Source organism: Felis catus, chromosome D2, assembly GCF_018350175.1.
Source record: "Felis catus isolate Fca126 chromosome D2, F.catus_Fca126_mat1.0, whole genome shotgun sequence".
NCBI lineage: Eukaryota > Metazoa > Chordata > Mammalia > Carnivora > Felidae > Felis > Felis catus.
Window position 1 is genome coordinate 17402971 of NC_058378.1, and position 17137 is coordinate 17420107.

At 41.9% G+C, this 17137-nt stretch overlaps 1 protein-coding gene across 14 annotated transcripts in view; it reads left to right on the forward strand.

Moving 5' to 3' along the window:
- LOC123380990 (tetratricopeptide repeat protein 13-like) overlaps positions 1-17137 on the forward strand; it is a 49256-nt gene that overhangs the window by 2935 nt on the left and 29184 nt on the right. For all 14 annotated transcript variants that reach the window (XM_045040968.1, XM_045040966.1, XM_045040975.1 and 11 more), the window contains exon 2: positions 15248-15342. In XM_045040968.1, the coding sequence (XP_044896903.1) occupies positions 15248-15342 (95 nt within the window). The remainder of the gene's footprint in view (positions 1-15247; positions 15343-17137) is intronic.

The window sequence follows — 17137 nt, forward strand, 5'->3', positions numbered from 1 at the left end:
TTTCAGAAGCCTTCCCACAGCTTTCGGATTCAAGGCTGAATTGACACCTGCTTGGGTCTAAATCTGCACACCTTCCAATGAGCTGTATGGGTATTCTCATAAGACCGAACCCCCAGTGATTACAGGGCCAAAGACAATATGTGTCTTCCTATGGTGGGAGCCCATAGGTCTGAACAGCGCACTGGCAATGGCTGATTGTGCTGTGTGGACCACCATCAAATGGAATCCAGTGCCCTGGGATCAGCCTCGAGCTCAGTGGGCTGAACCCCATCGAGGTCCAGCTGCACAGATAAGCATAGATGACTGGGGCACCAGCGGTCTCAGCCTGACTTTGCTGTTCCCAGGCCCCCTTCAACTTTCTCCCCTGGCACGTTTTTGTATTTTATTTGAAAAACATGTATAGCCACAAACGTCAGGTCATCTGTTTTCCTGTGGGAAAAATAATCTTTTTTAAAAACGTGAACGCTGTAATGTACATATTTTTCAAATAAAAATCAATTTCCCGGGGCACCTGGGTGGCTCAGTCGGTTAAGCATCTGACTTTGGCTCATGTCATGATCTCATGGTTCATGAGTTTGAGCCCCGAGTCGAACTTAGCACTGACCGTGCAGAGCCTGCTTCAGATTCTGTCTCTGTCTCTGTCTCTGTCTCTATCTCTGTCCCTTACCCCCCCACCCCACAGTATCTCTCTCTCTTTCTCTCAAAAATAAATAAACATTAAAAAAAATCATTTTCCCTTCCTTGCTACCTTTGCCCTGTTTGTAGTTTGGAATTTCAGGAAGAAATAAGGAACAGAAGGTTTTCCCCCAATTTTTCCCCCTGGTTTTATGTGTATACGCCCTGTATGTTATTTAATCCTCGACACTGCAGCAGGTACTGTTTTTACCCCCATTTTACCTAAGGTGAAACTGAGGCAAAGAGAAGTTGGGGAAGGTCCCACAGAGGAGTGCAGAGCCAGGGTTTGAACCTGGCCTCCCGACCTTTTGTGCATTATTTCCTTAGTAATATCTGCTGATCCGTATACTTTCTTATTACTGATCAAGTCCCACTGTCTTCACGTTTGTTGAAAGTTACATTCTTAAGTAACTTCTAGAATTTTTTTGTTTACGTACGTGGAAGGATGCTTCACTGCACCGAATCACCGAATCTTTTGGACAGTAGAGCTAGGATGGCTCTGTTCTTTTGCGGGAAAGCTGTGTGCCTCCCACTTGCTCAGTGTTCTGGATCCTTGGGGATACAGTAGCAGTGGCTGGCTTCCCCCAAGTGGAGCCTGTGCCGGTGCAGGAGGAGACCAGTGTTCAGTAGGCCCGCTGCTAAGTGCCCTGAAGGAAGAGGGCTTTGCTGCCTTGAGGGGGGCCAGGGAAGGCCTCTGATAAGGTGGCATCAACAGGGACCAGAGCAGAGCGAGCTTGGGAGAGGTCTTACCCCTTAACTTGGCACCGTAATGTTGCAGATCAGGCAAGTTAAGGGCTAGATAAGCTGTACCCTGTCCCTTAAGAATTCGTCTGTGTCCCCTCTGCTCTTCCTGGGAAAGCCATCTTGCATCTTTCTTCAAAGGCGGCGTTCGTCCCGTATGAAATACATCTTCGTGTGTCCTTTATGGACCAGGATGTATTGTAATAGTTCGAACCTGTGCACCTCTAGTCACTGTTTTTTTTTTTTTTTTTTTTTTTTAACGTTTATTTATTTTTGAGACAGAGAGAGACAGAGCATGAACAGGGGAGGGTCAGAGAGAGAGGGAGACATAGAATCTGAAACAGGCTCCAGGCTCTGAGCCATCAGCACAGAGCCTGACGCGGGGCTTGAACTCACGAACCGCGAGATCATGACCTGAGCCGAAGTTGGACGCTTAACCGCCTGAGCCACCCAGGCGCCCCTCTAGTCACTGTTTTGAAAACACTTTCATTTTCCTTCTTTGAAAATGTAGTATTTATAACAACAGTGATTTCGGTTTTTTTTTTTTTTTTTTACTTTTTCCTGCCTTCTTGAGACTTCTGTCTGCTCCTAAGTTAGGCAGTCCTTGTACCTGATGTCTTTCTGGAACCTTTGAAATGGCCACCTTCATCTAGCCAGCAGCATTAGTTCTACGCTTAATGTCTCAATGAAGTTTGACGGTTACTTTACAACCTGAAGTAATTTTCCTTAGTTTATTGAGATTAGTAATCCAAGATTTGAGTTTATTTCCCCCACGGTTCTGTGTGAAGCAAAGGGAATTAGTGTCTGATTCGGGAGTTGTTAACTGTCACAAAAATAAGGAGGTAACTACGAACCTGATTGTGTTTTTGACAGTAAGACCTAAAGATTGTCTATATCTTTCTAACTAAAGGAGGCAGTTATTTAAAATACATGAAATCAGTCTTCTTGCTCACAGCACTTAAATCATTGCTATGCCTTAACGGTGGCAGGGAATCAGTAGAGGGAAACTTTTATAATGAGCGCTATTTCCTTTTTTTGTTCTGGCTATGAGGAAGTTAAGAACCACATTTTAAGCCCAGTCATGGTAACTGTGGTAACCCTTGCTGTTAGTAGATTTGCTCGATCCCTTTTTTACCCTTGGCCCTGATTCTCTGTGCATGTTATCACATACAGTTTTGTGGCAAATCTCTTCTAGTCTTTTTTTTTTTAAGGTCTACAGAAGTAAATTTGCCAGTAGAAGATAACTCGCTTATTTTGAGTCACAGAGACGGAGGCATAGAGTGAGAAAGAGATTTCTGTATCGTCTCCCCCGGCCCTGGCCACTGGGGCATCGCCTGGAGACTGCTTTTGCCTCTTTTGCATCTTTCAGAAAGTCTTCTGGTTTAAGAGTTGCTTTTTATAGCGTGAGCCCTATGAGGAGGATAGCTGTGCTATTTGCAGACTTGTGAAGCTTTCTCAAATAGATCTATTGTTCTTAAAAATTAATTTACCTTTTGAACGGTCTGTATACCCCAGTAGACCAGTGTTCTGCTTTGGGTCATGAGGGGTCGTCGCTCTCTGGATGAGGGCAAAGGATAATGGGGCCTGGGTTTTAGAACCTACCCTGCATGAAACATGCCTACAGGAATGGCAGAGCACTTTGGGTGTACGGACTTTTCAAGAAGTTCTACAGCGCGTAGACACGGCCTGGCGTCACTGCACTCCCTAAACACTGGGCCGACTGACCGGCCTCTGAAGCTTCCCCTTTTCACAATATGGTGTTTCATAGAGGCCATTTTATCTTTTTGTTCGGGCCTGTTATCTTGCAGATAGAATAAAGACATAGTTCATTGAAGTAGCAGAATTTGAATACTTCTCACTTCGGGGTTAATGCTTTCTGACATTTTCGTTCTCTTATCTTTTTTATTTTTACCTTTTATCGAAACATGATGTCTATGTAGAAAAACGGATCACAGCTGTTTTCACAAACTGAACCATCTGTGTAACCGGAGGGGGTCCCCAGTACACAACTGATATCTGTGTTTAAGCTTCGCTAGTGAAGTCTCCTCCCCCCGTTCCCCCAGTTTGGTTTGGAGATGATTTGGTATGGCTTTATGTCTGATTCAGGAACCAGCACGGTGAGATTTGCTCTGACTCGGGTGCCGGCGTCCTTTACGTAGACACTCAGAAATCCTGGGTCAGACGGTCCGCCTCTTCGACGCGAAAGGCCAGTTGAGTTCGCTCGTAGTGGAGTGTTCAAAGTGACCCTGTTCCCTTTTCACTAATGGTTTCACAGCATTGCTTTCCCAGTGGAGTTGATGGTATTTGACATCACGTATAGGTTCATGGACAGAGTCTTCAGCTCTTAAAAGTATGTGCCACCTTGAGCACCTGATGCGTGTGTAATCCATGTTACGACCCCAGGCTAAGTGAATAGCCTTTGTGGCTACAGCGCCTCCCCCCCCGCCCCCCCAACCTGGTTCTGCTCTTGGGTCAGTGCTACATGATTTACTTCCTTCCCTCTTTTTCCATTTTGTGCAGCTGACCAGCTCCTTTTTTTTTTTTTTAAAGGTTTTATACATTCTTTACACCTGTTAATACTTTTGTTAGGGTTAATACAGCTTTGATCAGATTATGGTCATGCTTTGTTATAAAACTGCGAAAGATGGCTTTTGCAGATCTTTCTTCTGGTGGATTAATTATACGTTGGCTTTATAATCTCGTTCCCAGTGGGCAGCCTCTATTTGCAAGTTGTTTTATGATAACTTACACATCTTAGGTACTGATGAATGCGATTTTGTTAGAATAAAAGAAGCATATGAATTCCGAGGAGAACTCTTCCTATTACTTTTCCTGTTATCACATTCTAAAAGAAATTTATACCATTTGGGACCACCACCAAGGTGATGTGCAACGTCCTCAACAGTGGTTGTCTTACAAATGCAGAAATTGATCAAAGCAACAGACAGTATAACTGATGCTGCGTATCAGCCCCTTGGCCTTCAGGTCGCGCATCCAGCCACAGTAATTATTTCTGCTCTTCCCAGGCCACCCTACACCTAGGACTAGAATTGCCAGTAAGTATCTGGCGTCTGACTCCCACATTCCAGCCCATCGGTGGGAAAGGCCCCATCATCCTGGTTTCCGGGTGAGCTTGGCCCACTGTTAACTAGGGCGCGGTGGTCAAGTGGTAAGTGCAGTCCAGCAGCTGTTGAATCCCTTAGAAAACGTCTTCCTTCAGGGATCGGCTCTGAGCGTGCTGCTTCCAAACTTTCAGGCCCTTTCACCTGCCGACATGACTGTATGACAAATACGTGGTACTTCCAATGCCCCCACCGCCCCCCAGTCTCCTCTCCTCCCTAGGAGGTAATTTGATTGAGGAAGATGCAATCAGCAGAGAACTTCCGTGCTTCCCACCATCATAGCTGCAGCGTGCCTGCAGCCCTAGGATAGCTTCTGCCTTTGGTCCTGGCGCTGTGCGGAGCTGTGGGAGCCTCTGCGGAGTGGGGCACGCTCCCCGTGCAGGAGCGCTCATTCCCTCTTGTCTTCCGTCAGCATACAGATGGCTCTGAGAGCTCCCGTCTGGAAAACACAAGAAACCAAGACAGGACTACCTGCCCCTCCATCCACCTCTTGTCTCTCTCTCTCTCCGCTTCCTTTACAGCAGAATTCCTCAGAGGAGATGCTTCTGTGCACTGTCTCCCCATCTCCCATCCTTTGCCGAAGCTACTGCAGTTGGCCCCTCGTGTCTTTACTGAAACCGCTCTTCTTAAAATCAGTGGTCTGTGGGGTTTGGGAGGACAGGAAGGAAGCCTGAGGGCATTGCTAGGACCCAGCAGGGGCAGAATGAGTGGTGACAAGCGGACCGTGCACCTCTGTTGATGTGGTGTCCCGGAGCACAGATGCGGGCGATTTCTTCATCTTGTGACTTAAACACGCGCGTTAACACTGACCTCGTTTCCCCACGTGTGTGATCCGCCTAAGGTGTGTCCTCCCTGCCTCAGAGGAGCGAGGACCAGTGGACAGAGTGTTGCGAGGGCATTTCGAAAGCTGTCAAGTTCTGCGAAGACCAAAATAATCTTAAGAAGGAAGAAGAAATTAACAGAAAAAAAATGGCAATTTCCGAGATACGTATATAGTGGACCCTTAGGGGGTTAGGGGCACCAACCAATTCCCCCCTGCCTCCCACACCATCAAAAGTCCATGTGCCACTTCTGACTCCCCCAAAACTTAACTGCTAATAGCCTACTGTTGACCGGAAGCCTTACTAATAACAAGCAGTCGAACACATATTTTGTATATGTATTACATTCTGTATTCTTAGACTAAAATAAGCTAGAGAGAAGGAACCGTGGTTACGAAAATCATGAGGAGAAAATACGTTTACAGCAATACCTATGTTTATTTTAAAAAACCTGCATGTAAGTGGACCCACGCAGTTCAAACCCATGCGGTTCAACGGCCGGCCCTACCAACCTGCAACAACCATTTCCTGTGAACTGTGGGCATCACGTCTATTCCTCGTAATAGGCCTGTGAGGGTATGTGGGGATAGTCGTTCCTGTTCTATAAATGAGGAAACTGAGGCTAAGAGATACAGAAGGACTTGCGCCAAGTCACCCAGTGAGGCATCTGAGCCGGGTCAGTCCGGCTCCACAGCCCACACTCTGAACGACTCTCCGACTTTGCCTCCACAGTAATTACTCTTCCTCTGACTTCAGATTGAATCAAATTTCACTATCAGAGCTGGTTCTTCGAAAGTACTGGTGAAGTTTGGACAGTTACCTCGCAAGGCTGGTCAAGAAAAATGAGAAGAAACAAATACTTGACTTCAGGAATAAGGGAGTATAATGAAGAATGAAAATCATTATAATAACTGTGTTTAGTTTTATGGCAAGGCTGCAGAACAATTCAAAAAAAATAATTCTTTCTGTTTTTCTTTCCATGTTTTAGAGAGAGGGTACGTATGCGAGCAGGGGAGACGGGCAGAGGGAGAAAGAATCTTAAGTCAGCTCCGTACTCAGCACGGAGTCCGATGTGGGGCTCGATCCCACGACCCTGGCTGGGATCATGACCGGAGTGAAAATCGAGTTAGGCGCTCAGCCGACTGAGCCACCCAGGCGGCCCTCAAAGAAATGACTCTAGACGGTTCTTTAGAAAAAGGTCATCGATTTGCCCTCCTTTTAAATATCTCGTCCCCACCAGGGTCAGCTCTTTTCTTATTACATTTAAGCTTCCTGAGCTGGCAGAGATCCACCTATACCCCCTGTTTACTCATCCATCTTAAGTTAATGGTCATCACATTCATATCTGTAGCTCTTGCCTTTCTCTGGAATTGGCCCTTGACTGCCCCCTAGAACCACTTTTCCTCTCAAACTTGCCGTTTCAGTTAATGGTACTTCCTCTCTTGTTGCTACACAAAATGGAAAGCCGTGCCTTTGTCCTCTTCCCATGCCTACTTTTTCTCAAAGCCCTGGCTTTTTTTTTTTTTTTTAACCTCATATATCTCTTTGGAGTCTGACCCTCCCTTTTCAACCCGGTGGCCTCTATGTTTGCACTTTTCCCCTGTTTTAGCTGGCCATGGCCTCCTTGCTAGTCTTCCGGCCCTTCTCTCTCCTCACACAACCTTCCGTGATCTTTCTTCTGCTGGAGCCTTCCGTGGCTTCTTGGTATTGAAGAAAGACGGGAATAAATGAACTGGATACTAAGCTTGAGCAACAAGAAAACGATTGGGAAATTGGAGGCTTGTCTAGAACAAAGCCAGAGTAAATGAATTAGGAACAGAGCAACAATAGTATTGATAAATCGATCCAAGAGTTGTTTTTTTCTTTTTTTTCAAAAAAGAAGAAAATAGATAAACCTGATAAGGCTAACACATAAATAGGTGAGCAAATGCAAACGTACATTAGGAATGGGGGGCTGTGTGGACAGTGGTAGAGGCCATTAGAATGAAGAGACAAACGTGAAGAAATTCCTGCTAATAAGGTTAAAAATATGAAGCAATAAATAAATGTCCAGGAAGATGATCTGGAAGAAAAAGATGAGATTCTGTAATGTGTTTTGAGAATATTTCTTAAGTAATTAATTTTTTAAAATGTTTATTTTTGAGAGAGAGAGAGAGAGAGAGAGAGAGCGTGGGGGAGGGGTAGAGAGAGAGGGTGACACAGAATCCGAAGCAGGCTGCAAGCCCTGAGCTGTCAGCACAGAGCCCGATGCGGGGCTTGAACTCACCAACTATGAGATAATGACCTGAACTGAAGTCAGACACTTAATTGACTGAGCCACCCAGGCGCCCCATGTAGTAATTATCTTTAAATTTTACTTGCATTATCTGAGCAAAGAGGAAAACAGAGGCTTTTCCTAGTTGTATGAAAACCTACTCCATCTAAATATAGATTGTTGGGTTGTTATTGTTAGACAATTCAAGCCATATCGAACAAAACAGTTTTAGATCAAAGAAGAAATTTAACCTGTTCCCAGAGAAGTCTAGGTACAACTGTAATAAGCTGTTTTTCTCTTATCAGACCTCAAATCAGCGAAAAACATTGATGACAGAACTTAATATAGTGGCAAGTATGGGTAGAAAACTATAGCACAGTTATAAAAATCCTAAGTAAAATATTAATAAGTTGAAGCCAGAAATTAAAGTAATGATGTGCCTTGACCAATTAGAATTTATCTTAGAAGTGCAAAGATGGTTCAACTTAAAAAAAAAAAAATTGAATTAATCACCTTAGTAAGTCATGGAGAAAAATCATATGATTACCTTAAAGAAATTCCAAAAGCACTTGATAAAGTTCAGCCAGCTTTCCTGATTTAAAAATTTTTGGTAAAATAAAGAGTAGGAAGGGACACCTGGGTGGCTCAGTCGGTTAAACTCATGATCTCACGGTTTGTGAGTTCAAGCCCCGCGTCAGGCTCTGTGCTGACAGCTCAGAGCCTGGAGCCTGTTTCAGATTCTGTGACTCCCTCTCTCTCTGCCCCTCCCCTGCTCATGCTGTCTCTCTCTGAAAAGTAAACATTAAAAAAAATTTTTTTTGTTTTTAAAGAATTGCTAAAACTGTAGATTAATGAGCAGAGGAGTACTTTACAAAATTTAATCTATTCAAGTGTTTTATTGGCCTATGTGAAATTTTACAATTTTTCTATAGAATTTATACATTCAAATTTGTTGTGATTGAAAAGGAAATTGGTGGATGGCCATTGATTACATGTTTGTTGCACATCTACCTTGTTCTATTCACTGCTCAGTGGTCCGCAAAACCAGAAATGACCCCTGTCCTTGTATACGAATACTACAGTTCAGGGAGGGAAACCAACAGTAAGCGAAATCACACAGAAATGTGAAATCACGGCAGCTTAAAGACCCTACGAACTAGAGCAGAGTCAGGGGAAGCGGCTTGCTCGGGGAGTTTCCTGCGGACGTGAACAACAGCATCACTGAATTCCTAGCAGCTCTTTAATGCTTCCATTTATTCAGTGGGTAATTGCATCCTCTACATGTAATGATATCAGGGTCTTTTTAGTATTTATACTCATTTAGCATCTCATTGAACTAGAGAAAACCTCCAAAAAACTGTTCAGTACTAGTACTCCTGCTTATTCCTGACATTAATACTTCATTTACTGACCCAGAATTTCACCTTTTGGTAAGACTTTTAACATGAGCATCCAGTGGGAAGATGCTCTATATGGCTATGGGTTAACGTGGATGCATTTTACCATATGAAGGAAGGATTCTCCTATTTGGTTGTTTTCCTTTTTTATTTATTAAAAAAAAATTTTTTAGTGCTTATTTATTTTTGAGGGAGACAGAATCCAAAGCAGGCTCCAGGCTCTGAGCTGTCAGCACAGAGCCTGAGGTGGGGCCCAAACTCACCAACCGTGAGATCATGACCTGAGCCGAAGTTGGACACCAAACTGACTGAGCCACTCAGGTCCCCCTATGGTTTTAACAATTCTAATAAAAATCCCAAGAGGGACTTTTTGGTTTTGGATCCTTAATGACAAGTTTATTTGAAGGAAGAATGTTGATCCAAATAGCCAAGAAACTTTTGGAAAAAAAAAATTGATGAGGCTTTCCTTTACATTAAAATGTGTGCATTTATTTTAAGGATACATTGTGAAACTATTGAAGTCAATAGGCAGATCATTAGAAGGAGTTAGTCTAGAAACAACAAAATACAGGTTTATCATAGAGCACTGAAATCTTAAAGATATTAAATTAAAAATGATATACAATCTCACGAAATTTAAATTTAAATAGTTTGCAGAAGAAAGTTCAATCAAATGGGGAAGTGTTTATATCATATCGTTACATTAAAAGGGCAGGTTACAAAACAGTGTATCTCCTCACAACCTAATGGTAACAATAGCAAACATCCTCTGTCTCCTTTGTGCCAGAAACTGTACCAAATACTTTACTTATATCTCCTTGTTTATTTTTTTAAAGTTTATTTACTGATTTTGAGAGAGAGAGAGAGAGAGAGAGAGAGAGAGAGAGAGAGAGAGAGAGAGAGAGAGAGAGAGAGAATCCAGGCAGGCTCTGTGCTGTCAGCAAAGAGCCTGACATGGGGCTGGATCCCGTGAACCAGGAGATCCTGACATGAGCCAAAATCAACAGATGGACACTTAACTCACTGAGCCACCCAGGTGCCCCTATAATCTTGTTTAAATCAACCACTCCTGTGAATAGATACCATCAGCGACCCTGTTTTACAAATGAAGAAACCAAAGATTGATGAGGCCGCTAGATCAGTGGCCAAGAGCTAGTAAGTAAGTAGTTGCAGAGAACAGGAATTCAAACCCAGTCTGTCTGATTTCAAGAATTGTCCCTCTTAATTACAGTAATTAACGCCAAGATTTTCACAGTGGATCACAATACGGTAGTATTCTAAATGACTTTTTTTTTTTATGTTTTGTGATTTTTTTTCTATTTTCTAGAATGACCATGAAGTCCTACTGTAATATTTTAAACATCAGTGCCCGTATAGATTGAATAGTCATCTGTGAGAGCTATTTTAGTTGGATGTAACTTATTTCAAAGCTTCCTTTAAGTCCCCGGTGACTATAATGTATTGTAAAGGTGGTGTTCAAAATCGTTCTGAGAGAACTGGAAAATAGACATTCGCTTCTATACCTTAGGCCAGAATAGATAAAATGACTTAAAAATTAGCAGAGGAAACACATGATTTACAAAAGAAGAGATACAAATGGGCAGTAAACCAAAAGTTTGGTCTCACTAGTGCTATTTTCAGATTAGGAAGAGATGAAAAGAACAGAATACTCTGAGCAGAGTGAAATAGACCATCTTCTACACTGTTGGGTGGGAATGAAATTATTATTACATCCTGGGAGGGAAATGGGGCAGCATATGTGAAAGGTCTTAAAGTTATTTACACCCTTTGCCTCAGCAATTGTATTGGTTAGAATTTAATTGCCAGATTGGGTGAATTTAAAAAATATAGGTCAAGCATACTTGTAAAATACTATTTATCAGAAGGGGGAAAGGACAGCCTAATTGCCCAAAGATGGTTAGGTTTCACAGAAGGGAATGAGTGCATCCACTTACAATTATACCGATGCCTGTTTATCGAAACCTAAGTGAATCCCACCAAGTGGAGGGATTGTTAGAATAGAATGAGGCCACGCATATGCAATGCTCACTGCAGCGCTTCGCATATGGCAAGGCCTCAAACGTTAGCTTTAAGAAGAAATAAGTTATAAATTAATGTTATTTCCAACAACCTACCGACAACCATTACTGCCTCCTCACTCTTGTGAGACTAAAGCCTTTCTCTTGGCTCCAAGACTCCCCAGTCTGACCACTCACGTTCCAACCTTCCATCTTTTATTTTCCAATACCAGCTCCCTCTAGCCAGGGTCGCCTGCTTACTGCTTCGCATTTTCTCACCTTTATACTTCTGGGTACACCACTCATCCCACCCGGAATATCCATTCTCTCTGTTCCCCAGTCTGAACCCACCCATCCTCTTATTATTTACTTAATTTTTTACATTTCTATCCAAGTCAGTTAGCACATAGTGCAATAATGATGCAGGAGTGGAACCCAGTGATCTACCCCCTACGTATAACACCCAGTGCTCATCCCAACACGTGTCCTCCTAATGCCCCTTGCCCATTTAGCCCATCCCTCCACCCACCTCCCCTCCAGCAACCCTCAGTGCTCTGTATTTAAGCGTCTCTTCTGTTTTGTCCCCCTCCCTGTTTTTATATTATTTTTCCTTCCCTTCCCTTATGTTCATCTGTTTTGTATGTTAAATTCTACATATGAGTGAAGTCATATGATATTTGTCTTTCTCTGACTAATTTCACTTAGCGTAACACACTCCATCCACAATGTTGCAAATGGCAAGATTTCATTCTTTTTGATTGCTGAGTAATATTCCATTGTATGTATATATCACTTCTTCTTTATCCATTCATCTGTCAATGGACATTTGGGCTCTTTCCTTCCTTTGACTATTGTCAACAGCACTGCTATGAACATTGGGGTGCATGTGCCCCATCAAAACAGCATACCTGTATCCTCTGGATAAATAACTAGCACTGCAATTGCTGGGCCATAAGATAATTCTATTTTTAATTTTTTGAGGAACCTCCATACTGTTTTCCAGACTGGCTGCACCAGCTTGCATTCCCACCAGCAGTGCAAAAGGATTCCTTTTTCTCCGCATCCTCAACGAACATCTGTTGTTGCCTGAGTTGTTAATTTTAGATATTCTGACAAGAGTGAGGTAGTATGTCACTGTGGCTTTGATTTATATTTGCCTGATGATGAGTGATGTTGAGCATTTTTTCATGCATTTGTTAGCCATCTGGATGTCTTTGGAGAAGTGTCGATTCATGTCTTTTGCCCATTTCTTCACTGGATTATTTGTTTTTTCTGTGTTGAGTTTGATAAGTTCTTTATAGATTTAGGACACTAACCCTTTATCAGGTATGTAATTTGCAAATATCTTTTCCCATTCCGTCAGTTGCCTTTTAGTTTTGCTGATTGTTTCCTTTGCTGTGCGGAAGATTTTTACCTTGATGAGGTCACGATAGTTCATTTTTGCTTTTGTTTCCCTTGCCTCCAGAGACATGTCGAGTAAGAAGTTGCTGTGGCCAAGGTCAAAGAGGTTGTTGCCTGCTTTCTCCTCTAGGATTTTGACGGCTTCCTGTCTTATGCTTAGGTTTTTCATCCATTTTGAGTTTATTTTTGTGTAGGGTGTAAGAAAGTGGTCCAGGTTCATTCTTCTGCATGTCGCTGTCCAATTTTCCCAACAGCATTCGCTGAAGAGAATGTCTTTATTCCATTGGATATTATTTCCTGCTTTGTCAAAGATTAGCTGGCCTTAACGTTTGTGGGTCCATTTCTGGGTTCTCTATTCTGTTCCATTGATCTAAGTGTCTGTTTTTGTGCCAGTACCATACTGTCTTGATGATTACAGCTTTGTAATACATCTTGAAGTCCAGAATTGTGATGCCTCCAGCTTTGATTTTCTTTTTCAGGATTGCTTTTGTTATTTGATGTCTTTTCTGGTTCCATACAAATTTTGGGATTGTTTGTACTAGCTCTGTGAAGAATGCTGCTGTTATTTTGAAGGGATTGCATTGAATATGTAGATTGCTTTGGGTAGTATCGACATTTTAGCAATATTTTTTCCTCCAATCCATGAGCATGGAATATTTTTCTATTTTTTGGTGCCTTCAGTTTCTTTTATAAGCTTTTTATAGTTTTCAGTGTATAGATTTTTCACGTCTTAGGCTTATTCCTAGGTATTTAATGGGTTTTGGTGCAATTGTAAATGCGATTGATACCTTGATTTCTCCTTTTGTTGCCTCATTATTGGTGTATAGAAATGCAGCCAATTTCTGTGCATTGATTTTATATCCTGCGACTTTGCTGAATTCATGCATCTGTTCTAGTCGTTTTTTGGTGGAATCTTTTGGGTTTTCCATGGAGTATCATGTTGTCTGTGAAGAGTGAAAGTTTGATTTCCTCCTTGCTGATTTAGATGCCTTTTATTTCTTTGTGTTGTCTGATTGTTGAGGCTAGAACTTCCAATACTGTGTTGAATAACAGTGGTGAGTGAGAGTGGACATCCCTGTCGTGTTCTTGACCTTAGGGGAAAAGCGCTCAGTTTTTCCCCATTGAGGATGATATTAGCAGAACCCACCCATCCATTTAAACTCTGCTTGGGCCTTGTGAAATTTAACCTTCCAGCTTCAGAAATCACTCACCATCCAGGGCTTCTTTGGTATATTAGCTCTAGTCTCCAGCTGTTAAGACAGACACAAATGAGAATTTATCTCTGTCGGTTCACATGGTCGCTTGAACACAATTTGATGCTCTTTAATGACTGCTGAATTACAGTATAGGTTTAAAAATAATTGTTGAGGCAAAATTCACATAACATAAATTTAAATGTTTTCTGGTGAACAGCCCTGTGGCATTGAGTACAGTCACAATGTTGTGCAACCACCCCAAAACCTTTCCATCACTCCAGAGTAAGCCCCTCACCCCTCAGCAGTTTCTTCCTCTTCCCTCCTTCAGCCATGGATGTGCATTCTGTTTCTATGGATTTACCTTTTCTAGTTATTTCGTATCAGTGAGCTCACACAATATGTGACTTTTTGTGTCTGGCTTCTTTCACTTAGTTTTTGTTTTGGAGGTTCTTATTCATTATATTTTGGAGGTTCTTTCATGTTGTTATATGAACATGTAAAGTATTTCATTCTTTTTTAAAAAATTTATCTTTAATATTTGAATGTTTCCAAATATAGGCTAGCATTTTAGATGTAGATTAGAGTGAAAAGTCTCCAAATTTTGAAATGGTTAAAGTATAAATGTAGATTTATTATTTGAAGAGTAAAGTGTACTAATTAATGGTGATTGTAGTACTTTATTCTGTTTTAAGGCTGAATAGTGTTCCACTGTATGTATATACCACAGTTTGTCCATTGTCTGTTGATGGACATTTGGGCTGTTTCTACCATTTGGTTATAGTTAAATATTGCTTCTGTGAAGATGCATGTTCACATACTTGGTTGAGTTCCTGTTTTTAGTTCTTTTGGGTATATTCCTAGGGATGGAATAGTAGGACCATATGGTAATTCTATGTTCAACTTTTGGATGATCCAGTAAACTATCTTCCACAGTGGCCACACCATTTTACACAGCAATGTACAAGGGCTCTAATTTTTCTACATCCTTGCCAACACTTGTTTGCCTCGACAATAAAAAAAAAAAAGCCGTTATTGTGGCAAACCTCATTGTGGTTTGATTTATATCCCCTAGTCAATAATGATGTAGAGCATCTTTCCTTGTATTCAGTGGCCATTTGTGTATCGTCTTTGGAGAATTGCCTATTCCAGTCCTTTGCCCATTTTTTAATTGAGTTGTCTTTTTGTTGTTGAAATCAGGACTTATTTATATATTCTGGATTCTAGACCCCTAGTACATATCTTTTAACATTAGATCTCCCTGGCTCGACTTTGTTCTCCCTTTTGTAATATTTTTTAACCTATGATAAATGCTGCCAGGTAGGAGATGTCTGAAAAAGGGATCTTAACAAGTACTGTATTAGTGACTGGTTGTGGGGACAGTCATGACAGCTATGCAAGGTATTTGGAAACTAGAATGTGACACAGCTGTAAGGTGGAAGGCAGGATGCCCCTTTTGGTGCTTTTTTGCCTTGTCCTTATTTTGGTTTGGTAGATTCTGTGTGTGTGTGTGTGTGTGTGTGTGTGTGTGTGTGTGTGTGTTCCTAACATTATAATTCATAGTTAAGAACCTAAGAACCATAAATTTCAGCTTCGGAGAATAACCAGGGATGTTTGCTTTTCAGAGTCATCCTTTCTGAACTTCCACGACTCAGACTGTGAACCCAAAGGGCCGCCACCCTGTGACTCACTGCTTTCCCTCAACACTGAAAAGATCCTGGTACGCATCTTCTGTCCATGCTTCTGTCTTTATGACCTAAAGTACAATGATACGTGTTTCAAAAGGCACAGGTCACCTCTGTTTATCAACTAGGAGTTGGTTCTAGTTGGTTCTATTTGCATAAGATAAAGATAGGTCATCTGGTATTTAGTCACATTACATTATTATGACTTATGGATTGGATGGTTGATCATTCTAGACCTTGGCCTTTTTACTTCTCAGTTCCAAGGAATAAAGGGGAGATAATGGCTGAGCCTTACTTCTAGGAACCTAATGTATTTTAAGGTATAATATATTATTCTTCTAGCTTTTGCCTGTGTGGATATCTTTTATATCTGTGTTTTTAACTGTCAGTACCCGCTGAACTGTATAGGAGCCCTCTCCACTCCAGGGATGAGTTCCTGGCACTACATAACGTCTGTCTCTGCCTGTTCACGTTAGCACGTACACTCCTCCAGCCTAGCTGCCTCAGGTGCAAGGCTCTTTTTGTTGTTGTTGTTGTTCACACTTAATTCTCTGAGGCTGAGTTGTTCTTTCAGTGCCCAAGGTGAACATATTTTTTTCTCCAGGCCTTTTCCTTCAACATCCACATAGATACTGTTTGCTTCTTGTGTTTAAAATTTCCCTTTAGGTTGCTGTCTCTTCTCCAGATAAAGCTTTGCCTTTGCATGTGAGAATTACTGAAAATGGGTAGAGTTTGCAAGCCAAAGAATGATCAACAGATGTTACCTAACTCATTGCATAGCGATCAACTCGATATATGGAAGAACTTGAATTAGACTGGTCCCCAACCAGAATGGGCTAGCTTGTAGTGAGTTGGCCACCAATGAAAACACTTCAGTAGAAATTGGGTAATCCCCACCTTGGGGAGGGGATTAAATTCTTAGAATTATTAGGGACCTACCGTCTTACTGACAGTAATTCAAATATTTTCTCCGTGTTGCATTTCTAGTTTAAGATGGCACTAGCTAGTAACCTATGGGAGAAAGCTCATCAATCTTGGCCTTTCATTTTCCCTAGGTTGAAAATATGGGAGTTCGACTATTCATTTCTTCATTAATTCTCCAGATATTTATTTTGCACCTATTATGTGCCAGGCGTTGTGCTAAGTAAGTACTGGGAATAATGCCACAGTGAGCCAGCTAGCCTCAGTCCCTGCACTCGTGACTCCTAGTCACTAACCAGATAATTATACAAATGAACATAGAGGTATAGCAAAAGATCAACATAATCTCCCTTTAAATTAGGGGGATCAGGTAGGACAGCTTTCAGAACTTGAAGCGTAAGCAGTGACCTGAGGATGGGTTGGAGTTGGTGTCCCAGCAAAGTGGGGCTGTGTGCATTAACGTCTTTGATTGGAGCTTCTCCCCGCTGTCCACAGAAGATATCTACAGATGCAGTATTAGGTGGGAAAGACTCGGGGCGCTTGGGTGGCTCAGTCGGTTAAGCGTCCGACTTCGGCTCAGGTTCCGATCTCACAGTTCGTGGGTTCGAGCCCCACGTCGGGCTCTGTGCTGACAGCCCAGAGCCTGGAGCCCGCTTCAGATTCTTTGTCTCCTTCTCTCTCCTGTTCCTTCCCTGCTCATGCGCGCTTTCTCTCTCTCTCTCTCTCTCTCTCTCTCTCTCTCTCTCTCAAAAATAAATAAAGATTATAAAAAAATTTTTTAATAAAAAAAAAAGTGGGAAAGACTCTTTTTTGATCAAGAAGTTAATTTGTCCGTATTATACTTTTCTGCCCACTTCTGTTAGATGTTATTTCTAGTAAAATAAAAACACTTTAACTCAGATATGCTCT